Source organism: Hylaeus anthracinus, unplaced genomic scaffold (genome assembly GCF_026225885.1).
Source record: "Hylaeus anthracinus isolate JK02 unplaced genomic scaffold, UHH_iyHylAnth1.0_haploid 11997, whole genome shotgun sequence".
Classification (NCBI taxonomy): Eukaryota; Metazoa; Arthropoda; class Insecta; order Hymenoptera; family Colletidae; genus Hylaeus; species Hylaeus anthracinus.
The window spans coordinates 6,112,138-6,139,753 of NW_026534344.1; the positions used below are offsets into that span (position 1 = coordinate 6,112,138).

At 39.5% G+C, this 27,616-nt stretch overlaps 1 protein-coding gene across 2 annotated transcripts; it reads right to left on the reverse strand.

The window, feature by feature from the left end:
- Positions 1 to 1,429: 1,429 nt before the first annotated feature.
- Positions 1,430 to 26,652, reverse strand: LOC128889174 (transcription factor SPT20 homolog). Of its 2 annotated transcripts, XM_054146559.1 has the most exons (3): positions 26,572 to 26,652; positions 6,290 to 7,466; positions 1,430 to 6,205 (listed from the first exon to the last, which is right to left on the reverse strand). In XM_054146559.1, the coding sequence occupies exons 1-3, from the start codon at positions 26,587 to 26,589 to the stop codon at positions 5,799 to 5,801; spliced, it is 1,602 nt and encodes a 533-aa protein (XP_054002534.1). In that variant the 5' UTR covers positions 26,590 to 26,652; the 3' UTR covers positions 1,430 to 5,798. The 2 variants fall into 2 exon arrangements, with proteins under 2 accessions (XP_054002534.1, XP_054002533.1); XM_054146558.1 differs by having other exon boundaries at positions 1,430 to 7,466.
- Positions 26,653 to 27,616: the final 964 nt, after the last annotated feature.

The window sequence follows — 27,616 nt, forward strand, 5'->3', positions numbered from 1 at the left end:
TTGTACCATTCATCAACCATCGGTAAAATAGTGAACTAGGAGGCGGCAGTATAACTTTCTCTAGTGTGCTATGAGTTGCAATAACTGTGCACAAAAATTAGTATATCTCTCACCTTCGTGTTTCAGGTCAATGTGAACCAAGTTCAAGTTTGTGTCTATGCGATGTACTATGACAAGACATATTTAGTTTCTAAATATATATCATTCTTTAAATACTAAATAATCCGAATCATTTGTATTGTATCACAAGTAATAGCATTCACTGTAGTTTACTTTGAAAAGGATTAGTTAACAATGATTACTTTATCATTATCTGTTTCTTCAAAGTGTCAGTCATTGTTTAAGAACTTCATTCATTTATTCGATATTTAAGAATAATCATTAAAAATTATCTTGGAAGTGTAAATCAGTATTAAAAATGTTCATGATTAATACCCAAGTTCTTTCGAAAGCTACACGCAATAGTTTCGCAGTAACTATCATAAGAGAAACATTTATCACTCGCAGACCGTTGAAGTTTTGTTTCACGTATACATCATTCGATACGGTTTCGCAATTACACTTGAAAGCGAAGTATAAAAAATGTTATTGTTAGCACGATTCGACTTATATAAAGTTGGGTCGGTATGATTTAATGCTTAATCTATTACCTTTCGTTTTCAACGACTTTCACCAAAGCGTTTACAGGTTACTTTTACAACAAAAGCAAAATTATTTACGATAATGTATAGGTATATGTCCGCCTACGTTCGATTACGGTTTCCTGATTATTGTTTCATATTTCCCATCCGTCTTCGTTTGCGAGATTCATGGAAAGAGTTGGCGCAGGTGTTCCCATAAAGGGATTTAGAACGTATCCATTTCAAATTAGCACATAAATATTTTTGTTCTCATAGGAAAGTATAATGCAATAATTTACGATTAAAAATCAAATTTAAAAATCATCGAAACTGGCAGAAACGAACCTACCAAGGTCTTCTTCTATGATTCTCATTTTATAAATCATCTTTTATATTTATAAGTCAATACGAATTAATATTTCATTTTCATATTATATCCATTTGACACTAAATCATTATCGTTTCAATCTATCGATAACCGCTACTTAATCCTATTAGACTGTTCAAGATTATCAATTTCAAGAACGATTCGCATTTAAGCACCATTCCTTATTGGTCGTAGTTGTTACATACGCTATTTACGAGTAGATCAGTGAAAACGTAGAAATTGAATAACACAGATCTCCTGGTGACGTAATGACGCTTACACATCAGGGACGCTGGCTTCCTTACTTTTCTAATTTCTTTTTACGGAAGCGTCTTCCGCGTGTGCTTAACTACTGTAAAACACGAATAGAAAATAGCGTGCTGTCAGGAGTGAACTCGTTAATGTCCTATTGCTGGAATTACTCGTCTGCGAGTCGAGCGAGGAACGTCATTCCTTTTCTCCACTAAGGGTCCTTCTAGTCTAGCATCTATGTAGATCTAGCGAGTGATCGAAATAATTGCAGGTTTTACATACTACTAGTTGAAAAATATAAGTAGAAAAATCTATTTTTCTCATGATACAAAAAAGTCAGGTTCCATTAAAAATTACAAATAATTTTCACGTTTACTAAAAGCAATCGTATCGATCATCTTGTAACGTTTTGTTAATTCTTTCAGGAAGAGGAAGCCCAGAATTCATTAAACTCATTTAAAATCTCCATTGTCAGTTAATAAACGCACAATTGAATTGTAAAACGCTACGATGGTCACGCAATTGCGCTCGTGCTCGCAAAAAATCGCGGAAGTTGTAAACATTTTTGTTATACTTACGATTCCCTCCCGGGCGCTTTTACTTTCCCTCCTGTACGCCGAGCGATCGTCTAACGAGAGTTGTCGAGGGGTTTTGAAGTAAGAAATAAACAACGCCGAACATATTCATTACAGTATATCTTTCTTCGATCACGGTTACAAATAATACAAAAAAAAAAACAACTATAAACGTAAGAAACGTTCTCCTTACCGACATAGTACTGAACGTATAAATCGCTAGGTAGTCGCTAAAATATTAATTCTAACGAAATAGTATGTACAATGTGAGTAGAGAAGCGCATATCGACGCTTCCTTATGGTACCATCGACGAGATAAGTACACCGTTACAATAATCGCAATTCACTGGATTCGCAATTACACGCACCCCTTCCCCTGAACGCCTCTCTTTCCCCGTCTACGTCTGTTGGACGAGAGATTTATTCGCCCGGGGGTTCAAGCTCACTTTTAATAAATAGACTATAAATACGACGAACTTGACAATTATCGACTTGGTGCATTAAAGAAAGCATTCGTAAAAGCGTGATTAACACATGGAGAAAATTTATTTGGGTTATGGGCAACGAATAAAATCAATATGTACCAATTCATTCGTGACTGAAATTTATATTGTAGCCCGAGGAATGTATTTCATCTATGAAGATGTTTTTCATTGTCAAAGGACCCTCGACGAGACTGGAAACTTTAAGTTATTATACGTGTATGCTTGGTTCGACTCCATCTATTTATATATACGTAATATAAATTTTGATTTGATCGAAATTTTGATTGTGAAGCGATTTATTCGTACCGTTTACTTTTATTAAATTCTATCGAATATGTTTACCATTCGTTGATATAAGACAATTTTCCTCTTTTTCAAGGTGCAAAACTTTAAATTAAAAGGAACACTTGAATATATTCAGTACCACATTTTAAACTCTAATCTCCACGAGTAACGGATAAACAACTGATTACCTTTTATTCGTTAATTGGAACTGTTATCCAGGCACAAATTTTGCCCACGACTGCTCGCAAAGGACCTTTGATTGCTTGTGAAATCACTTGGCGTGATCCCTGGATCCGCGCCTTTCGATTCGCGATCAGGAGCGCGGATTTCCACGGGCACGTGTACCGGAGCACGTAGCTTTCCACAGAATCCGAGTCGTAGGACGCATTAGGTTCGAATCGATTCTCACACTTGCGACAGGGAATGCAAATAGAAAGTTCCGCGAGCTGAATAGAATGTCTCTATGCGCCAGACCACGCCAATGAAAGTACAGCCACTTCCCTTTAGACATTTCCAGACCAATCTCACTTTAAGCGAGCTTGCAAGGTTCGTTGCGATAGGCGATCTCGTTCCCGATTAGGTGACTCGCCAGGGCATCGATTCGTGCTGAATCGAACAAGTTTTCAAATTTTTTTCGAAGTTGTTGCTGAGTACATTCATTTGTTTTACTCTCTTTGTTTTACTGTCAAGTTTTACTATTGTTCAGGACACCATATCACATAAACTAATACTCAACAGCATTGAAAATAATAAATGTAACGTATTCCTAAATAACACATGGCTCCTAAAGACTCAAAATAAATTTTACATCGAAAAAATAAATAAAGAAGTACATAATCTGTCTCGACAATTCCGTCCATCGTGCACCAAAGACCAAAGAAAAATTCCGATCGACTCTCGTGCGTACATCAACTTCAGTTGCGTCTTAATTTAATTATTCGATCAATTACTCGACAAACAGTTGGGCTCTTTCACGGGGAGCTTCTGGGAAACATGTGATTAATTCTGTTCCCCGTGATTAATCGTCGCGTCATCGTTACGACAGCGAATGTTTATACGGTTCAATCCTACGGTGTTTTGTAATCAAATCAGTCAGGGTACGTGGGCCGGGAGCGTGTTTGCAAAGTTCGCGTGCACACGGTGTATATTCCACTCGCGGTGCGGAATCTGTGCTGTGTAGCACGTTACCGATGCGATGAGAAATTGCCCATGGTAATATATCTCGTGTACGCGGTTATTGCGTCAGGTCATTGACTTTCACTCGCCGACGCTAATCACCCCCGACGTAAACAATGGAAAAACGCTCTCAAAATTGGTCTCGAGATCGGCGCTACTAATGCCGTTTCGGGCTTCGTGACTGTAATGACAGGTTGCTGGTGGAACTGATACGGTTTTCGAATCGATATCGTCACGGAACGGACGAGAAGTTCCGCGATATTCGGAATTAGAAAGTGGTACTCTCGTCGGTGACATTATTCGAGGTGAATTTGGACAGGTACAACCGGTTAAGATCTTCAGGAAGTTTGGAGACGATCATAATTACAGAGAACGAGTCGAAAGTCCTGTTGCAAAAGTTGCAGGTGTATTGTGCAGCTAGATCGCAAGGAAAGACGTTCAATAATCATGGGTCCTGGTACTATTTTTTTTTTGCGAAGCCAACGCCATTTTAAATTACAGCGCGAGTTGTACGCGAGGCCTCGAAATTGAAAGTGGAGTAATTGTGAAAGAACTCTTATAGGTTAAGTGTAATGGCGGTGAAGTTGAGCGTGGCATACGCAACACAGTGTGTGTGTGTGTGTGTGTGTGTAAAATTTTTTTATGTAACGTGATGCGGGCATTATTAATTACGAAATCAGTAACAGTTAATTGTGTAAACTCTAGGACAGTGATTTTCAAACATTTTGAGAAATTCACTCTAAAAACGGGAGTTTTTGGTACGTTTACTTTAATTAATTTGCAATAAAAATTGAAGAAAGCTTTTGGTCCATTCAAATGCTTGCGAAACCCTGATGTATCACTTGTTGTGACATATTTAAAAATTGGTACATTTTTAAATACGATGAGAGAAATATTTAAAATGGTATAAAAGGTACAGGTTCCCATAATGCCATTCCTAATGCCGAAACACACCTGCAAATTTCTAAATAGGATTCTCAATTTACTCTGTCCATAGATTTATTCAAGACTTCGGTGTTATCACAGTAGTAAGCCTGAGTGGTATGTTTCGAAGGTATTCGACAATTTCAGATCGACAGTATTACGTGCTCAGGTCGATATCGTCAAGGTTGTCATATTTATGCAATTTCCCCGTTGATATTCGTACCACGAGAATTATTTAAACGCAGATGTATCGCGCTCGTTCCTGGACATTTTATTTCATCCGTCCCAGGAGCTCTGTTTAGCAAACTGGTCCGTGTATAATGCATACGAAATCTATCATGCATATGCCATGTAATTATATAGTCCACGAATCGGTTAAAAATAAATGCATTGCAATAATGACACCTGTCCGGAGAAACACGTTAATTTCATCAAAGTATATTCCGTTCGAATACCTGGAACACCTTACTCAATACCTCCTAGATACCCCGAGTAACCTATAATTACATCTCATATGCACTAAACACCCTGCAAGAATACCAAAAATCATTTCGTTGAACCATTAAGTCACCTTATCGACTCGACCAATTAGTAATATTAACCCTTCGAGTACCAGAGGAAATTTTCATAGAAATCCGAGAAATGTCAGACAATTTTAAACAAAACTGCACGATTATAAACAAACAAATGAGCAGCAGGTACATTGCTCTTGGCCGTTTTTGGAAGCGCATAAGGAACCGATATATCGCTCCTTGGCACTCAAAGGGTAAATAAACAAGTACAAAACCTCACAGAATGTTTCCTCGACATTCAACGAAATGCTCGACATATTTAACCGTTTAAGTCGCGGAGGAATTTATTGAAAAAACACTGTCGAAGAATCTCAAACAGCGCGACCGCGTTTTTTCTGAATGAGTACTGGGTTTTCTCAACGTAAAATCTCAACAGTTAAGCAACGGACTGAAACGGTTAAGCAACGGTGCATGCTCAAATACTGAATCCTTGCCGTAGGGGTGCCTCGGCAGTCCTGGGCCCTCGAATAACATAAGAACGTCGCGGCAGGGTATCCCTAAAAATGTCGTACGTCGATCAAAGACTCACGCTTCGATTGGGATCAGTAGCCAGCGGCGCGGAGATAGTGATCGATCTGTCCAGCGGAAAGTGGCGCGCTGGCTGCGTTGGCGGACCTTGCCGGCGCGACGTAGTAGAAGGACTGCGGTTGCGTCTGGGACTCCAACAGCTGAAGCCTGTGGGACTGAGCTTGCTGCTGTTGCTGTTGCTGTTGTTGCTGTTGTTGCTGCTGCTGGCGTCTTTGCTGCTGGGCATAGAGCTGCTGCGACTGTTGGAGCAGTTGAGCCTGCTGCTTCCTGTACAACACTTCCTGGGGCTGGCTGACAGCGCCAGCGGGGGCGGTTTGGGCCGACTGTGCTACCGATTGCTTATAAAGCGGCGACTGACGTTGGGGCTGCTGGGGCTGGAGCTGCTGGAGCTGCTGCAGTCCAAGGTAGGACTGGGGCTGGGCTACGAACGGTTGGAGTTTGTGACTTAGGGTGAAGTCACCCACGGTTTGGGGTAGTGTCTGATATAGTTGGGTATTGTACTGACCGGTGGCGGGATCGTACACCAGCTCCGACTGGTAGATGGGGTCGCTGCCGGCTATCGACGCTTGACTGGCTAATTTAGCTTTGGATGGTTGGGACGTTGGTTGGACGGGCCTGTGACCTACGGTGTTCACGTAACGCTCGAGCTCGGCGGCGAAGTCTAGGTGAGCTGCGCTAGCTAAGGTGGTCGTGCGAAGATTAGGCGAGGCGGTGACCGCCGAGGGACGGGCGTACGCTAACGCTGGACGCTCTGTGCTACTCGGGGAGACGTACTGGGCGGCTACTTGGGCAACGTGGGGCCGGGGAGTGATTGCGACTGATTGCGGCTTCGGGTGACGCGTGACTGGACGACGGGTCGTCGATTCGAGGGCCTGATATGTTGGTGTCGGTTGGGACCGAAGAAGCGGCGACGCTGTGCTCTGGTATTGAGTGGTGGACGAGGCTAGTCTGTAGAAACCAGGGCTAGCGGTGGGCGACGGTTCGTAGAGAGCCGAAGACGGTGTCGCTTGAACGTAGGATGGCTGTTGGGCAGTTCTGTAACCGCCTTGCCTCAGTTGTGATGGTTTCACGACGTCCTCTTCCCCTAACTCCTGACTGGCGTCGTCGTCCAGTTGATACTGCGTTTGAAAGATCGTCGTTGGGGCTCGGGTTGTGGATTGTTGGTAACTCGGTCGAACTGGCAGAGGTCGTGGTATCGGTCTAACGGAAGGATAGTTGGCTGGTGCGTTCAGGTCGTCCTCTTCCTGTTTATCGGATAGATCGTCTTCGTCGTCTTTGGGCGCGTTTGGATCGCAAGGATTGCCGGAGACGTAGGTGAATTCCCTTTTGTTGCCGTCGGGATCGACGTATCCGTATTTACCGCGGACCACGCAGTCGGTTCCACGAGTTTCCTCTTTGAACGAACCGTCTGCTGCCTCGTAGCCGAAAGTGAACGATCCGTCGTCGTTGACCTTGTTGTAATTGCGAATGGTTTGGACTGGGGGCGGCTTGGATGGGTGCAGAGCGTCCTTCGAACGGGGCGAAGGAAGGGCACGGGTTCGCGGTTGGTAGAGCGCTGGGTTGTAGTCGTCTTCGGCAGCCTGGCTGTCGTCTTCTTCGTAGTACACCTGCGGCTCGGTTATGCGTGGCCGGAGATCCGCTCGCTTTCCTTCCGTTAACAGCAGGAAGCATGCTGGGATTACCTGAAAAGAGGATTGATTCGATTAAAATTTGTCAATTTAGCATAGTGATAGGATTGTTTTATTGTTTTCTTTTTTAAATAGTTATGTAATTGTTGAAGCACAATCTGGGTTGTTTGCTTTATTTCAGTCCTACAAGTATTCGTACCCTCTATGTTTATTGAAGAACTTTGTCTGAATTAAATGACAGACTCGACGACTTCAAATTAACATAAATACCTGTCATTTAATTTAGACAAATGTCTTTAATAGAAATAAAGGGTACGAATACTTATGGGACTAACTGTAGATAGAACGAGAAATGTCACTAAATTATAGAACTGTGAATTTATTATTATATCGATGGTAATGATTCATAGAGTGAATTTAGATAAAAGTATTTCAATAATACATTATAGTCTTCTTGAGTGAAAACTAATAGTTGAAAGAAAAAGAAACCAACTACAAATGATGAATAAAAGTGCGTTGGTCAATTGAGACATTGAAAGTCCTCGCAAGGTTAATAAACAAAGCGATGTTCTTTTGGAACTTGGAATTAGAACTTTTATTTTTCTCCAGAGCTAATTCAAAATTGACTTTCATATCCTCGAGCACGAGATTTCCATAAACGAACGCGACCTATGAACGTTCGATTTTGTCTTGATTTCTATAATTAGCGACGGTGAAATCCACGTAACAGCAGCTGTCCTGATTACATGCTCCAAGCAATCAGTCTATTTGTATATTCGTCGTTGGTGCATGCCTGAACGTGCAATTACACGTGCATGCGTAATAACGATAAATGTTTGGAGATAGCATGGGAAATAAGTAGAAATAGTCATAATATGTCAGACATGCTGAACTAGCGAGGTCTGACGGGTTTTATCGGTCGGATCAAGTGGATCCAGACCTATTAGGATATGAAGCTAATTATTTTTAGAGGTTCCTTTCTCTTTTTAATTGATTTATTTATTCCTTTATTATCATTTACTATTATTTACTGTTAAATGAAAAAATAAGGAAGTTAGCAAGAAAAAATTTTTCCTCTCAGCTTCTGACCAGCATATAAATCGACAAAATCGTCACGAAACTAAAACTTCGTTAGGTTAGTTTCCTCCCTGGTTTTTGCGTGCAAAGAGAGAAATGCTTTTATCGCGTCACAGCGAGTTGTAATCCAAATTGCTGGATTGGCGCTAGAATGTTGGCAGACCAGCCCGCTATTCCAGTTTCCATGCACGAAACCGGATCTGCATCTGGGTACGGTTTATAGTCAATAGGAAACAGAAGATGGCGAGGAGAGAGTGGGTTTCGCGGATCGGTGAACTCAAGTACGCGCGAATGGTATGTGCGGCAAAATTCCTTATCGCTCGCTCGAGCCAGGCCTAACGTTGCCAAGCGTTAAAATGAACACCATGAGCCGGCCAGACCGAGGAAGGAAAGTGTTATGGCAGTGTCGGTGAAATGTTGCGATACACGGACTCACCAGGACCCGATGCAATCTGGTCTATTACGAGGAAAGGTGGTAAAGTATGGTTTTATTATGCAAACAAGTGGAATGGCACTGGATACTCGAGAGTCTCTGTCGTTTTGGTATTCCATTTCGTGTGCTCCACTGTGTCGATGTTAATTTTTGCGCTTTCGTAGGTTTATTTGAGATCCGAAGAAGAGAATTCCTCCGTATTGTCCAGGAACTGCAGACTGGAATCCGTATATTAGGGACTACTAAAATAACTTTATCGAGCTGATCATTTGCACCGACTTTCATTGAGTCGTTACAAACAATGCATAAAATATTATACAGTTATTGTTCCATGGATGACTTTTTACAACCTCTGACAGGATTTCAGAAAATAAATTCATGTGAAACTTCTTGGGTTTGTTGTGAATATAATTAATACTAAGAATAAAGGTAAAACATAGAATAATATAGACTCAAATTTTTTGTAATAAGTAATCTAAAAGCTTAATAAATGGATTACATAATTGACTATATTTATGTCTAATAATTTGAAAAAAAAAAAAAAAATTCGAATGTCTCAATTTTTAAAGTCTGAAATTAGTCAGACTTTTGAGTCTCTTTACTACTGCGTTTACACATTTGTTTAATTTATATTTTAACCTATCGATATTATAACGTTATCGCATTTCATTTTAGTGAATTTCACGTACTAAACATTGTAAAGGGTGACAAAAGATTTTTGTTTATCTTTCTGTGAATCTTGTTACATAAACGTGGAGACCACGAAGTAACAAGTCTGTGGTTTCAAAGTAGCAATTGGCTATCATAACATTAGAAATTACAGTGTTACTATTTCTACCGATCGGTAGAGAGCTGATTAGAGTTCGTAGTATTTCGTGAGAAATCGTTGCTGTAAAACGTGGAATGTTTTGATTTACCGCGCGGCGTATAATAAAAAAACTGAAATTCAGGGAACTGGATTATGATTTGTAAATCATGGTGCTCGACGTAATGTGAGAACAGAAATGTGATAAATATACCCAGTGAGCATTAAAAATGGGATGGATTATGCAATTGGTTTCATTCACTCGAAGTCCTGTAAAGTAGAATTCTTGCAAATTGCAATTAAATTGTATCCTGATATTGAAACGTCCGTCTCACAGTGGACACTACTAAAGTGGACATGTAATTTGGGAATGTACTCTTTTTTTATATAAATATACCGCTTATCTTATTTAAAAAAATATTACAAATATATTACTCGAATTGTCGTGATTATTCACTTGGTATCGATTTCTTTGTAGTATATAGTGTAACAGATATTTATTAATGAAGATTCCCTAATTAAAGCAAGCTTTAGCTAACTGAAAAAAATAAAAGAACAATTCCTATCTAAAAATCCGAAACGCCATACTTCTTGTCTCAAAAGAAGATGTCATTGAACATTTTTCAAAACCACTGGGATAACTTTTAAAGAAAGAAGGAATATCAACACTAACAATCATCACAAACCAAGAAAGCTTACGAAACATGGAATCCCAGGACGCCAGAACAAGTTCTACCGCGACCTTGCCAAGAGAATTAATTCCGCAATACGCTCGTCTCCTCTATCATCGCCGACGTTTCTGCATTCTCATTTCCACGTCGTCTGCCGATACCGTTTGCGTTTCCTTGTAATACTTTTCCACCGTCGTTGATTCATCTTCGTCGGCAGGTTTTCCTATTATGATCGCGGTTTCCCATGCCCGTCGGGCTGACCGTATGTCCTTACGACAAGACGCGGTCCCGACTTCCGGTAGAGCGACTCGGTGGGAACCGCCCCGGCGCACACGTGTTACGTAATTCCTCTACTACTCGGTTGACCCGAATACGGGGCGAGGCAGGATCATGGCGGCGTGCTTACCGTGAGAGATTCAGATTCAGAGCGTCGTAGCTCGCCGCTGGTTCGCCACGCCGTCGCTTCTGGATCTCCTTGAACCGCGCCGAGAGCAAAATGCTCGCACAAAAGACGCCAGGCGCGCACCACGCCTCGCGACGACCCACAGGAAACGCTTCGACTGTCACTTTTAACGTTCGTTCACAGCACGCGAAACGGATTACACGGCGATCATGGAGGCTCACCCACAGATCCTGTTAGCACGCCGTTTCCCAACCCTTTTTGGGATCCAAAACCTCGACAACTCGGGGAGTCCGATGGCCCTCTAATTTAACAGTTGACTGAGTTCTAGAAGAGCGGAGTATGGATTGGTATGTGGATGGAAGATGAAAACTTTTTTTGGATCATGCCCCACATCGACAGGTTAAAGAGTCTGATAATCCTCTGGTCTAACAATTATCTAAGTTCTGGAAGAGTAGGGTGTCAATTGGTACATGGATGGAAGGTGAGGAAAACGTTTTTATTATTGATCATGTCCCAACTCAACGCCTCGAAGAAAAATGCCCTTTCCCTCTAGTCTTTCTAAAATCGTAATGCGCAGGTGGTATGCACAATAATTAAACTATTGAGGTATTTTATAGAAAGTTTCCTGTAGTTTATAGACAAATTTTTGTCTACTTTCATTCAATCAATTTTTTGAACCTCTCATAGAACAATCAATCAATGGTTTTGTATATCGGAATCTAAGTAAGAAACCGTTTCTTATTTCATGGTTTAACATATGGACAGTACTTGGCAAGAAAATTAAAGATTCGCTGCGGTACTCCGGCATACTATACTTCCACGGCGAACAGGATTGTACTGGTCACGGTGATTATTATATAAACCATACTTCTATGAACTCAATTCCTTCGATCAAACTACCGCACGTTCGTCGACTTACAGGAAACTGCCATTTCAACTATCACTTTCAACGGTTATGTACACACTGCGACACCAATAACAGGACTTCCGTTGCTTGTAATTCTCCTTAACCCTCATTATTTTTCTTTAACGGCCCCTACTTTGGGAGGCCATTCTGATTTCTCAGTTCAAAAAAAGAAAAAATCGATTCTTTCGTTGTGCAATTTCTTTATATAAATTCCTAAACTCTTCAAAGTTCCAAACTGGAGTGCTTCCTTAATATATATTTTATTGTTCCGTCTACGCAAATTATTTTCAGTGCCCGCGAATACCCTTTCCCCATCGCACCACGCATTCGCATCGTTGCACACCACTTTCCTCGGTTACGTCGTCGCGTACTCGGCTTCTTTGGACGCTCTAACGTCCTTAAGCGGACCGAGAGAACGCGCGAAGCTCGGCGATCATTTTTCATGTTTAATGCATGTCTGTATATTACTCGGACGTGTAACACGGATTCCATCTGTCTACGTGGTTCTATCGAGTTTCCGATACGCGGGAACGTAACCGCGTATAAAATTACGCGACGTCTTGTTTTGGTATGCCACCACGGTATGTAGAACCGGGGTGGAACCGACGCAAGAGAAAATTCTTGCATAAAACCGAACACGCCTTCGGGTGTCTGCAGAAAGCGATTTAATTACTGCCTTCGGTGCCTGGGCATACCAGGAAGGTTACGTTTGCGAGATGGTGGATTCGATGGGAAGCAGTTCCTATGCTCGTTAGTGTATTTTGTCTTTGTAGATAGAAGATAGATAGATTTTTAGATAGACTTTTGTATGTGTAATGAATATGAATGTTAGTAATGGGGCTCTAGGGATTTGTTTTTTAATCAAACGCAGATGGTATCGAGTATATACTTGGATTATTAAAATTAACTGACTGTGAACACTTCAGTGTTCACGTTATTATCGATTAAAATTAACCTTCCGTTGCTAGTTTGACTCATTGAGTTTATATGCTCCGTAAATCTATTAAAATAGACAATTTAGAGGTTCAGCTCTTCCCCATATATATTGGATAATATTCAAACAATGTTACTATACGTATAAGACGAATTCAGTACAATTGTATCATGTATTATTTTAATAATACAATTTATGTTTGAGGTGCAACCTGTTGTGTCAAGCGATTCACGTTTAGTATAAACAGAAAGGCAAGCGCTGAAAGGAGTTACGGACCGTACTGGTCAGACTGTTCAGTCAACCTTCGTAAGGCCGCAAAAATTACTCGAGGCTGTCCACATTCTATTTACTCGTGGTCCCACATTCCTCTTAATCCAGAACTCAGATTCCATTTTCTACGATACGTGTACGAAGCATGCAGAATTTAATGGCTAGTCAAAAGTATGCTAACCGAATCCCAAAGACGATAAACAGTGATGAGTCTTTCTTAATAAAACCAGAATTTCTTCAAAATAATAATCGAATAAAATATATCGAAGCTGAGTTACATTGACAATAATCATCCAATTACTTATTTCTCTAAGTGTATATCATAATGTGATAATTGGTAATCTCATAATTTCTTTGCGGTGGTGCAAGACATTATTTTCTTGCGAAGTCATTTCAAAAATTTTCCGTGGGAACAGCTCCGAGTTCGTTCATAATGATCCCAATACCTTTATGTCGACTGACTTGGCCAAAAGTTTCTGTAGAGATCATACGTTCAAGCACCCATTGAATTTCTATATGGCGTTACTCGTATTTGCATATCATAGGTCAAGAAATGACTCCGACGCAACCGAAACGTTGGCATTGTGCACACGGACTGTAACATAGCATGAGGGACCTACTTCAGTTAAGACGTTTATATAATCGTGTGCTTTACTTGACCTTGCACCTAAGTTATAGCTATTTTGGTGTTTCGATAATTGATCCTCTCAAAAGTCAAATTGGTGAACCATACATCTTGAAAATGTGTTGATTTTAGCAAAAAGTAAATATAATTTGTTTAAATTTCAATACCAAACACCTAGCTTATGCACAATATACTGTTGAACCAATTAAAGTCCTTACAGTATAAAAATAATCCTAATTTAATCAAATGATGACTACTTCTATACAAGATATAGTATTATGCACCTATACACCTCTATAAAATTACTGATTGAATTAAACAAAAATAAAAGTGTCTTCCATCCTTAACGAAACCTGATCAAATGTTTCATCATCGAATCGACCCAGTCCTAATCGCAGGATATATCGATGATCGAGGACAGATCTAGGAGAGTATCATGGATGGTATCGTATCCCGAAGCCTTCAAACGGGATCAGATTGTGTGTCAACGATAACATCGGTCGTCGTCGGTCGTTGGAATATTCGAGACGTCTTTGGCACACGTTTCGTCCTTGAGACTCGGCGGTACGTTGTCACGGAACTTTCGAACGATACCGTATGCATCATGTTCGCCGAGCGTGCGTCGATTAATTTCCAACTGAACCGTGATAAAATACGGCGATTCCTTCATCGCTTTGATTGTCCTGGACGGCGTGTTCCCCGCTGACGAAACAGTGGGTGTCGACGGAGAATGATCGTTTCGTAACGATGTGTCAGCGAAAAAAAAGATCGAAGGTCCCTTTGGAAGGATCTAGAGAACCATCGGGGAACGGATCTCCGTCGATTTGTGAGCCGATGGAACGATGGTTAGTCGAACAAAAAAGAACGATTTAGAAACCCTGAACGCCTTGAGCATTGCGTATCGAAAATGTGGATCTGGTCGTGACTTGATGCCCTGGGACGTGTACAGCGTAACGTTTAATTGATGAAGAAATCTTCGATACACTCGATTTAAAATGACGCTATGAATTCACACTTCGTTACGCGCTCCGCTGCATCAAGAACACTTTTTACACACAACAGAAAGGTATCCCTGCATAAGTAGCATAAAGGTCGTAGGAAAGAAAATGCAAATGAAAGAAACGTCTGTAATCGCTCTATTTAACAAAGTCCTACATCATGTTATGTATTTATGTTGGCCATTATTTAATCGTAAGTTCTTTCGTTTGGTTAGCCCAGTTTATTCGGTATGATTGGTGCGATGTTGAAAACATTGATGCGAATGAATATTAATTACGTTCAAATTCTCCAATTTGTCTCTTCAGTTGTCTCTTCAATTTGTCCATTATTACACTATTGAGCCCCTCTAAATGTCCCTGATACAGTTTCGTTGCGAAACGAGGGATAATTGGTACCCATTAGGTTAGCGAAGAACGAAACCAAGTAGCCCAAGGAAGGACCACTTTTTATCCTCGCTTATTATCGAGCCAATCATCGAACGGGGGTTCGATTATAAAGTCGTAGGAAATCAGAAGAGCTCGCAACTGCGTCATTATTCTCGGCGGTAGAGCATTCCGGCCTCTCCCTCCCCCTCGACAGCCTGGCCCACTGAAAGCGTGTACAAGTCTAATGACTCTCCATCTGGTCTGGAAAATCGTGACGCCGAGGCAGGGCCCCGTAATCAGCGTTAGAGCATGCCAGTCACATACAGTGAGAGGCACGGGATACATTCGGTGCGATCCAGTTGGAAGCAATCGGCCCCGGTCTACCACGCCTTGTCTAAGCCCTCTAGCACTGGCTTCCCAGAGAAAGGAAGAACAACACCACCGTGTAAACCTGTCCGATTTTAAAATACTCCTACGAAAGTAAACGTTATTGCCTTGGTCGTATGGCTGAACGCAGACGGTTTGCACGTTTCCATCGCGTCTAGGTACCGTTTGTCTGCCAACGAAACGGGACAAAATTATACGAACAGACGAGATCGTTGAGATCTCGTCGAGGGAAATTTAATTTACTGCGGACGTCTTACGACAGCGGTTTCAGACGAACGTTTTCAGATTTTCTCGATGAATTTAGATTTAGGATTTGGAAATTTCAGTGACGAGTGAATTTAAATTGTTTAGAGTAGATGTACGTTGTTATGTATGCGCGCAGAAATTCTTGTATTTTAATTTAAAAAATGTTTAATTTTTGTCGATGAATTTAGATTTAGAGAATTTAAATTTTCCTTCTCAGGGAATCATAAACATTATATTTTTGTTCATGCTTTAACAGTAGTTTGGATCTAATAATGAGAGTGTCTCTGAAGTATAATAGAAGTTTCAATTCATATTTATCTAGAAGAACCTAAGGAAATAAAGTGAATACCTGCGTTCAAGTATGGTTAAAACTCTTGTGACGTGGATTTGACGAAGTTGCCTTTCCCGAAGAATGAAAAGCCTTGAATCTTATCTTCTAACGATACCTGTCACGTGTAAAGGCGTTTAATCGTGGGAAAGTTTCAGATCTAGAATTTTGCAAATTACCGTTAACTTCTGTGTGAAATTTATGACGCAAGACTTACAGACAGAATAATAGCTTGGAATAGTTGTACTATCTAGACTTCGGGCACACTATATGAACAGAGAAAGAAGGAGTAATGTTGGTTTGATCGAGCCGCTCTGGACTATTCTGTCGAAAGTAAAAGTAAGCTTGTTGTTCTGAAGAAGGCGGTAGCTGGAAGCACTGCTCCTATTTACTGCGATTGGTTCAATTTATTTCCATTGCACATTCCATCTAGGAAACCAAGCCTAATGTTGTTTGAAATGTTCTGTGTCTCTTTCTCCTGTTGCTGGTGATACAATTCATTCCCAATTTACTTGTAATCTTTGAGTTATCAAAAGCAAAACAATAAAAATCTTAAAAACTCTAAAAACTTTAAATTAGACATCAAAAGGTAGCGTAAAATTACGCAACGACACACTCGACAAGCTCGTTCAATCTAAAATCCTTCAACGAAATGCATCACGAACAAATGTTTACCGAATGCTAAGCACCAGAACGAGATTTGACCACGTTATTGTGAGATGTTAATCGTTCACGAGTGTTTCTTTCGCGATGAAGATTTCCTGGATCGATCCAATTATCGCGATAATTGCACGCATCAGTTCGCAAACGGCAGGTCGGCGGTAACGTGCTGCACGATACCAACCAACGATCACTTTCACGGTGAAGGTAAGCCGTTGCATTTAGAGAGAAAAAAAAGAATCGCGGTGCCGGTAACTGGTTACATTTTCAGAATAGCACGGACTGGACTACCGGTCACGTATGCGTGCCCATGGCCCATACCTGATCCAGATACAGCCCGGTGTGGCTCGCGTTCGATTAGATCTCGTTGCAACGGAGGAAGTAGTTAAAATGTCTCGAGCGGACTTTCCTAGATCGTATTTCCGTAGCGGAAGCTGAGCAGGATCGATGACTCGACGCAGATTAATTTGCCCGGCCGTGGACTTTAATTAACCGACCGACGTAACGAACGACCCTTTCGTTGGGTTCTGACGTTGTTAAACGTGGCGCAACTCGTGCCGATTTACGCAAAGGAAGCATTAGGAGAAAATTAGAATGGAAATTTCTGTCAGAGGTAATCGTCAGAGTGAAGGAGGGCACGCGTGAGTACGAAGAATGGAGAGACAGTTCAACGAAAGGCACGTGGGGTTCTTTTTGTAGATTTTAGTGCGATGAACATCAGCCGATGGCATTTGAAATTAGGGGAGTGGAAGAAGAAGACCTGGTACTTGGGAAGTAAGTAGGAGTAGCTTTGTTGAAATTTATTTACTGTTTTTCTACTTTATCTCATCGATACAAAATTAAACACTCGCTAGTTAGAAAAGAATCCATATCCTTCAATAACAGTAAAAGAAATGAATGCATATTTAGTCACTGTTCACTGAGTTTCCTCTCATCTATTCAGAATGCAGTGAATCACAGAACGAGAGTCATATATGCAAATAAAGTAAAGATTGAAACGCCGACACGAAGAGTAACGATTTCCTGTGGTGTTAAGAAAAGTATCGAGTTACGGTAACGTTACTTCTGTATACTGCTTGAAATACTGAAACACGTAATAATGAAATGATAAGGGAGCGGTTAAGATAATTTAGTACCGTTCCGATGCGATTATAATAATTATTATAGTGTAGAGACTGACGCCTACGTGAGTCAAGGATTCGTCTCAAGGTCCCGCCCGAAAGATTTACTTTCAGTATACCTTGGTGGTGCTTTGATTAATACGATTTCATATTTGGGTCAGACGTTTACTTTCCTTCGGTCACATGGTGGTCACGTAAAAATAAAGCGATATATCATTCCATCATAACGAGACCGCTCTGCTTTGCAAACTTTCTTGAACGAGGTCTTTTGAAACGATCAAACGAAACAAGCACAAGAAGAACTCGCAGAAATTTATCTTAAATGGATAGAAATGGGTGCCACGAAATCTTTTTTCAAAGAGCAATTTTAGAACAGTAAAAGTATCACATTTTTAGAATTTTTCTATAGCCTCAAAGTCTTGAAAACTTGCTAGCTTTTATTAGAATTCGTAAAAATATCACGGCTGCGAGTATTTCACACGCAAGTGCCAATTATATCGTCTATATCGAAGCCAGCGAGAGTGAGAAGTTTCAAGTTTCGTTGAAAGTGAAGCCAAACGATGAGTACATCATTGTTATGCGCCGCTGTCGTGTGAAATACAGGTGTACCGTACGTGCCTACTATGAAAATGAAAATCCTAGATAATTGTACAGTACACAGGCCTTGGCAGGATGACGATACGAACCATAGTGACGTGAACAGAGCAAGTTTAAAAAGGTACACTCTCACAAGCAAATAAAGCAGATGCAAAGCAACCATGGTCCTCGGACTAATAATAATTCGAAGTGTATAGTGGATGATATCTAGTTTCAATTACTCTGTAACGTAGTGTTATTATTAGACTGCGGATCTTTATGCAAAATAAAATTGAAAAATTGAACCTAAATATGAATTTATTTTATTCTTCAAATATTATAATATGAACTTTACTTTCAATCTTTTTTATATTCTTGCATATTGTTTGCATTTTGTAGTTTCTTGCACATTCAATTTTTTTATAAATGCATAAAGATCCGCAGTCTAGTTATTATAATATATACTAGTGTAATTTGCACTATCCTGTAACCTTCACGTTATTCTTTCAAGATTCTTTCAGTACGTATTTCCATTATACACTTTCTTCGTTTACATTGTAACTTCTTCAGGGATAGAAGAATAATTTCCCTAAACAGAGCCCGCAAGTGGCTCGAACGTTGAAATGACAGCCGAACTCCGTTGCTTTCTTTCACCCAACCATAATTTGGCATCCAATGTGCCGTTGACCAGATCCAAAGAGCCCAGCGAAGCCAGCGACAGGTGCGTTTCTTAAGATCCCCGGCCAGCCAGTTAGGCGTGCGCGCGAAAGAGGATGCGAGATGACACACGACGTCGTCCCGTTTCCCGGCGATATGTATCCGCCGGAAGCGTGAAAGATGTGAAAGGTTGCGCGAAACGCGCGCCTATGAATGCTGGCAGCGGTGATTGTTCCGTCGCCGTAAGGTCGGGACAGATATTTGAAAGTGTAAAGAGCGAAACGTTCCCGTTGAGAAAACCGGGGCCCAGCCAAATGCACGGGAAAAACCGTATAGAGTCTAAATATGGTTTCGCATAGAGCAGCGAGAGCGAACGTGACTCATTTCGTATGGGCGTCGAGACCGCGACCATTGGTATGCAGGACCGATATGCCCTTGTCTTATGAACGTAGCCGTTGGTATTCTTGCGCTAGCTTTTTCCTGCGTTTGGCCGTTGGAAAGCGACCAGCGACTTGAAAATTGCGATGAGCTATTGTCGATCGCGTCTGGCCTCGCCACGGACTCGGTTCAATGGACGCTCCGCTGCCGTTTGAATATTACACAATGGAATTAGTCCGAGGACTGTGGCTGCTTTGAATCTGCTTTCTTTGCTTGTGAGAGGGTAAGTACCTTTGGAAAGTGAGAATTTGACGTGTTATTTTAACGTTTGAGGCACTTGCTAGCTCTGTTTAGGATATTAATTGAAAACGTGTCGCATTATAGAGCATGAAGAAATGTTAGGAGCTTCTTCTTCTTATGAAGACGTGTTTAAATGAATCGATTCGAGGTAAAAGCACTAGTAAGAGGCACCTTCAATTCTTTCCTCTTCTAACAATAAGAAAATTACAATACTACACTCTAGAGCAATTGTATTCTAAACTCACTGCTCTACCAAGATTTTCATCCCAAACAGTAAAAATCCTTATCCTTGAAGAAGTTACAATTTAAACGAAGAAAGTGAATAACGGAAATACGTAGTGAAAAAATCTTCCAAGAACAATGTAAACACTGAACTCTTCGAATGTTCAATTTCCAGAATAAATCCGAAGTGTCTCTCCTTTAAAGTTTCTCTCCTTTTTTTCGACAATATTACTTTCGACTTCATATAATCAATGCCTAAATATCAAAAACCTTAAGTTCACACATATACAGTAAAAAATAATATAAACACCTCACGAACCAAATCATAATAAAATTCACTCGCAGCTCGAACATAGAAGGAAATAAGTATGCACCAGCGGCTGTTATCGCTCAATCATCGCTCGACTCGTTTCCATGATTGTTCGACGTATACTCGCGAACACGATGGAATAATTGGTGAAAAAGTTTCTATTCAGCGTCGATTAAGGAAGCATAGGAAAATTAGATACCGCGCGGCTGCATCGGTGCGCTGCGAACCAACGATGCATGACCACGTTTAACCCTTGCCTCGCATTTTCACTCTTGCCCGTTTCTTTCACAGTTTCCCACACTTCATTTTGCATTTCGTTTCTCACATTTCACCGCCGCAGACACGTCGAAAAATTTCTCGTGCCTCGGGAGCACGGCGTCAGCAGTCGTTGCACCGGCAGCTAGCGATGCGTATCTCTGTGCAAGCGAAAAAAAATTCATAGCCGAGGCGTTGAAAGAGAAACTGTCGCTTCTCTTGTGTATGCTGAAGAAATCGTCGACAGGCATGACAGGAAGCTTTATATCGGCGATCGTTGAACGTTATCTGTCGAAGCAGTGACTGCAGGGTTTGTTTGGTTGTTCAGAGCAAAAACTGAAGTCATTCATGCTTCACCGAACGTGAAGTTTACTGGGACGTTTTTGACCTTTCAATTTAACTTCTTCTTCGGTGAAAATCTATATGGTCTTTTTTGATAATTGCAAACAGAAGATGAAGAAAATGTGAGCGAGTAGAAACTTAATTTGAGAAAATATTTTAACGATTTCTTTGGTGAAAATTGAAGTATAAGATCGTAAAAAATATTTGTTGGAATCCAGATAAGAGAACTGACAGGAAATCGAAGTACTTTCTTGTATGATTTATCGAGAATTTATACTTTCTCCCGTTCATGTTTCAAAATTTCATCGAATATCGAAAATTGAAAAATTGTTTTTTTAAGTAGAAATCTTCAAATAAAATCACAAGGTACAAATTTGTGTAGATCTAGAATTCAGAAGAATAGAATGGTACTTGCTCATCTTTCTCAGAAACGTAAAAAAAAACTCATAAATATAATTTTCTAATTAACCGTCTCAACTACTATACAAAAATGTACGTCCATCTGAAAACGTATACGTTTGGATGCAGGGGTCCAATAATAAATCATCTTCGAAGATTATCTACCATGGAGAAGTAAAGAAAATACTAGCTATTAATATTTCACGTAATGATTGGTGCCAACGAAATTACGAAAGCACCTGGTAGTCGTAGTTCATCGAACGTCTAATTAAGCCGCAAGATTATTCGGAGGTGAGACGCAAGACTGAGAAAGTCTGCGTTAGACTGTTAATTAGGGGGATTTGTTATCGTCATAGGTTTTCTGATGAATACGCCACGCTGTAATGAACCGAAGTTCTTGCGAGGTGCGTTACTTCTCGTAGAGAACGCGGTTCTTCCTGAGCTGAACTATTTTCGCTCTCACTTTTTCAGCGGCACGGCTGTCTAATGAGCCCGTTCCTGCGAAGGCGTGCAGAAACGGGAAAGTCAGCGCTAAAACCCCGTTTACTGGAAACTGTTACCGTACCGTTTCGCGTTACGCCAATTTCCTAAAGCAGCGGTTCTGTACCTTTTTAAGCCCACGGTTCGGTTTACCGCGCCGATGGAAAATTAATGGCACGCCTGCCAATTTTGGTACGCGGTTAGTTTTGATACGTTCAACAGGTTCGTTGAACGATTTTTACTGAATTTTTGTCTCGTTCGATCTCTTTTTAGATCGATTTCTTTTTCTCTTATTATTATTGATGGATGTATATTTCAATGCTAGCATTTCGGTGCTGAAAGTTTTAAGCAGTTAATTTTGGTACTTTTAGAAGAGGCTGATTAATGGCACGTTTGAAAATGTTGGCACTGAGTAAGATTTCACTGATACCTCAAACATTTTGTACTCAATTTTTATTTTATTCTATTTACTTATTTATTTACAATGAAGTAAAATATTGTTGAGTGACAAACTCAAAAGGGGCTAATTAATAGCATGCATAGGAATTTTTTTATCTGCCAAGATTTTACGAGTACTTTACTTGGCCAGATTATGATGAAATTACGCGTGACATTTCAAGCACATTACTGTTGCGTAATCAAAGAATTTAATCATACTTTAATCTAAGGTTAATAAAAACTATTCAAATGACTAGGAAAGTATTCTCAGTGTGTATTATGATAAAATAAAAGATTTAAATAACAGATTTCTGTTGAAAATGTTTTTACTTGGCCAACACATTCAGTTTAACACATAGCGTAATCCATGCATGACATTGTACGTATTTTATTTCTTACTTTGAAGAGTAATGACTGCAACGTCAGTTTTCTCTGGTTTCTAACACAGATGTTGTGCGTTCAATGCTCCGAAACCAAATAGATTTCTTATATAAAACATAATTCAGAGCAAAAGTAGATGTGTTCTCTGGTTTTCAACTAAATTTTTACCTCGAATAATAAAAAATATAGGCAAAACTGCCTATGATGTCGCTTTTGATTCGTGGCAGACGAGTAAATATTATATTTCAACTCGCTTGGACTATCGGTGTCGCGGTAGAGAGTAAGTGTCGATGCTTGATGACTATAACCGAAGAAAGCAACAACGATTTACCCCCGCGTCGTACGTATTAGACTCGCTTTCGCAATTCATTGCTGGTTAGTTTCACCGTCATTGGTTTCTATGAGTCGAATCTAGGTCTCGGCGACGACGCGTTCAAAATCGACTGGTCGTTGTTATGACGGTCACGTTTCTGTCGAACGTGCGATAGGATCCGTTGATTTGTATCGAATAATCGGTGAGGTAGGTTCTAGTCGAGCGACACTTGCAAAAGAATCAAGTTTTTCAGACCAGCAATTGTTATACGATATTTTGAAATGAATATCTTTGTTAATATATTTTTCAGAAAGTATAAACTGATTAATTGATGACTACTTCCATGATATCAAATTAAAGAAATTTCACTTTATACATACTACTTCAGAATTGTTTGTTCAAAATTTAGTTAAAATTGAGAAACCTTTGGCGAAGCATTGTCACCAATTGAACCAGGCATGAAACTGTGAAATGCATTAGAAGCAGGTCGGAATGTATGAAATATTCATATTAACCTGGCATGCCGGTTTCGATTGCGTACCGTCTGCTGTTATTCATGGTTGACCAGACTAAAACGAAAGTGAAAACCATATCGATCCATTTTCACTGTAGAAATCGATTTGTGAATCTAATGTCGTAATGTATTTTGAATACAGGTAGAAAGTACAGCAGCACACAAGGTGTTTCTTCAAACGAAGATCATTTACAAAATTTAACACATACTACACAGATTACTGTCCACAAAACTGTTAATAAAATTATATTTGAAGCTCACGAAATAATAGGGAATTAATTATTTAGGGTTTTCATTTCCATGAAATTACTACCAATTATTAAAATATTTTTACATTCGAAACGTGACTTTTGAAATTCACACGACCACTTGTAACATGTAAATCACTGTCTCGTTCTGACATTGGTTTACAGCTTTCGTGACTAAGTAACATTTGACAATGAAGTTCACGACAATGAAATTAAACGTTAGTTTATTACTGTGAAAAGAATGTACGAAATAACGGGTCTCGGTCTAAATTGGTGAAAGCAGCCGTAATAAAACTCGCCGGTCAACCACATTGCTGATCTTTCACCACTTGGTCTCGTATTTTCTTTAACGACGTTTCTAACAACGTCGCATACGTTAGAAATGTACGATAAAAATCGAGTTGCAGGAATAATTGCGATACAGTCAAGGACAAATTACTCGAAATCGCTATGTACCATAATATTTAAATGTTTGCAGCTTTGTGGATTAATCATCCAGTTACATAGTAAAGATGTAATTAAAATTTACTGGTGTTAACCATAAACTACTCGTCAAGTATTCAGAATGAAATAGAAAATTCTTTACAATTATGCTACAAGTATTTAGTGTAATGAAGAATCACGAAAGTAGCTCACAAATGGAAGCAATTTATCAGTTGCTCAAGTAACCATAAAATGAGAGAAGAATGGAAGAATACTTGTTTTAAGAATAAGTGTTTTAACCGCAGTGAACATTTTGTCTTGCAATTTGTCGTACAATTGAAAATGTCACAGGAAGTAACTCAGTATTAGAAATAACGAATAATTCATTTAAAATGGGAATAATTCACAACTCCACAGAATTCATAATTTATTCAAATCAGATATTATTCATCAGTTGATCGGACAATTAGAAAATTCATTGTTATTTACTCGTGCACAGAATACGCGCGCTTCCCTCATGAAAGGAGAAAATTAACCACAAAACGGGAAAAGAATAGAAGAATCGAACTTGAATAATTAATTATTCCTTCACGAATGAACAATCGTCACACAGGAGAAACGGTGAAATAAAAATTTTACTTACGTTTCTTTTACGCAGTTTCGCACAATTAATTGTTCGATCTCACGCGAGAAGATCATAAGTGAAATCCGTAGCGGACGAAAGTTCCCACAGGAATTAAGGGGGAAAGAATGCTTCTCTGACTACATAAAGAAAATGCTTTCGTTATTTACGATTAATTTTCAACGAATGGCGAAGCACCGGCACGTAAGGCGACACATAAATTGCGACACTTTCGTTGCTCCATATAGGCACATACTTGTTAATCTATAAGGACACGCAGACATGTCAGAAAATGGATAAATGGAACGGAAATTGACCAATATATTTCTTTTCGCTAATAAATAATTAACATCACTTGTGGGACACGATATCTCCACGAACGGCAATCAAAGAAACTGTCGAATTTTATAAGTACATAAATTAAATAAAAATGATCAATATTTTTCTTTCCACCGATAAATAATTAACGTCACTTATGGATTAACCACCCTTACTTCCAACAGAAATCCAGGAATAAATTTTCTTCGTATTTTAATCATTTTAAACTTCTGTAGAAGTATTGAGAAGAACATTAAATAGGCAGAAGACTGTGTAATTTATTGTAGATTGTACTTTTCCATAAAGGGGATTAAGTTGAAGGTGGAATATAAAGTCTCATGTTATAGGAAATTATTCTTAACGAGTCGTTTTAGCAATGTGTGTACCCACAACAGGATGAAGCCTGTGTACATAGGGGTTTAATGAATTATTGTCTGAATGAATATACGTGGTAACAGAAACTATTGTTTGCTGCACGTTTGCAGCGACTGTGCGAACAATATTCCATTCAATAAGAATTCTGCACGACTTGGTTACTGTGCGAAGTAAGAAGGTAAATTTATATATTCGAAATTGTTGAATTGCGAATTTAATAATATCGTTCAAGAAGGAGAATCTTCTATTCGTAGAAATAATAATTGATTAGAAATGTTTTTCAAATATTAAGACAGGATGCAAATACCATTTCAATTGTAAGAAAAATATAAAATAAGAAGGTAGTGAAACTTCCATCAATTGTCGACATGACGGATAAATACACATACATTTTTAAATATTAAAGCTGTCAATTATAATTAAGTACTCTCTGTAAAATAAAAGTTTAGTATCAGTGTTAATTATCTTTCCCCTATTAACAGACGCTGGATTTAATAGAGATTACGATGAGTCTATCTTTAATCTGAAAATGTTACTTAAGGCTATTTGTAAACACACTCACGAACGTCTATCTCTGTAGCATGTATTCCGATCACAGTTCATTGCATAATTTTCAACAGAAACTGACACTTCGAAACCAGCGCGCTATCACTGACCCGGCATTGAAATCACCAACCAGACGACGAGCATAGCAACACGCCTCGAGCGGGTTATACGAAAATTCAGTACGAAGCGACACTAATGTTTCTCCATCACCATCCAACAACTCATAATTCATATCTCCTATCTTAATATTCATCTGGTTAGATGATATCTAAGTCTTTTTCGTCAAAGTTACGAATTCACGTTCGCCTAATAATTTCTTGGGAGGAAAATTTCGTATTTATTAATACCTTTACTTCCATTTAAACTATAAATGACCAAGTGCCACTCTTACAGTCAATAAATATCTTTGTTCATTATCAAGAAATATCAATGTAAGTATTAATATTCGCGAATATTTATATACGTTAACTTGAGGTGTTGATTTATACTTGAACGAACTTTCACACCAAATATGAGTCAACAACTATCGATAGATACCACTATAATAATTAAAATCCTAATTCTAATCGATTACAATTATCCATAAAATTTAAAACACACGAGAAATATTTGTCCAGCCCAAAAGAATAAATCCACTCCTAATAGAAGTTAAGTCAGAGCACTTTCGATGATTACTAGGGGAGTGTTTACCGATATTATTCTAAAGAATCACCGTTACCTTGTCACACTTTAACAAATTCACGATTCAAAGCCCGCCCCATGCAAAAGTCCGTGCAAAAGTCCACGCGAAAAGTTGATCGAGACGAAATTGGATAATGGCTGGCTACGTACCAAAGTTATAATCCTCATGGTGCACGCGTTGCGGATGAGGAGGGTACAAGTAGCCGGGGATCGATCCTCCGTGAGTTTCACTGAGAGAGTGCAGTGGTATAGTACCGAGCTCGGTCCTTTATAACCTATACGAACGGTTTTGCTTATAGTGGGGGCCCCCGTGGATAGTAACTCCGTCCTCTTTGACGGCGTGTAACACCCGTAAATTAGATTCACGGAGGTCGAACGTTGGCATGGCCATTGCCAAACCAGAACGTCGCGGGTCTGACATTGCCAAATTGTATGGGAGTGCGTGAACGTAACTTGCATTATTCGAACCCGCGTGAAACGCGTCCGGTTGGCTGGATATAGGTCGACCCCAGGCCGACGGAAGCGTTTTATAATCGTGATTCGATAATGATCTCGTGATCCTGACTGACAACGAGATCTTACAGCTGTTTTTAACGGCAACGTCAACACAGGCCTTTTCAAGTGTAAACGAATGAGGCCTCGCCACTCTTGAAACAACTGTTAATTTGAAGAAATGGAAATATAGTTATTCCTTCATTTATGTGTACTTCAGGATTGATTCTGTGAAGTTGTGAAAACAATAAGTGAGAGTCATTAAGGGTTTGTCATTTTGGTTTCAAATTTCTCTTTTGAAACGCGTAATTACTTCTCGTATTGTTGACGTGATCTTCTAATTTCGAATTATAAGCTAATTTATTTTATACTTTATATTTTATTATCTTAATTTAGACTTTGCTTCTATTGTCAATATATTATGAAGCTTTTTTAATCAATTTTAGTTTACTCGATGTGTGTGTTGTGTATACTTTTCGAGTGTTAGAAGCGAACAGATTTGTTCGAAGCTGAAAGCAAACGTTTAAAGTGGACGCATGTTCAAACTTGGGCATGGTTTTACCTATATTATTACTTTAATTGAATTTTCACATATAGAGGGATACTTTATTAGAGAATATTCTGCTATCGAACTGAAACAAGAAACTTTGGATGAAAATTTAGCTATTTCCTCCTTTCTCCTTTCTGAGTTTCCAATGCTGAT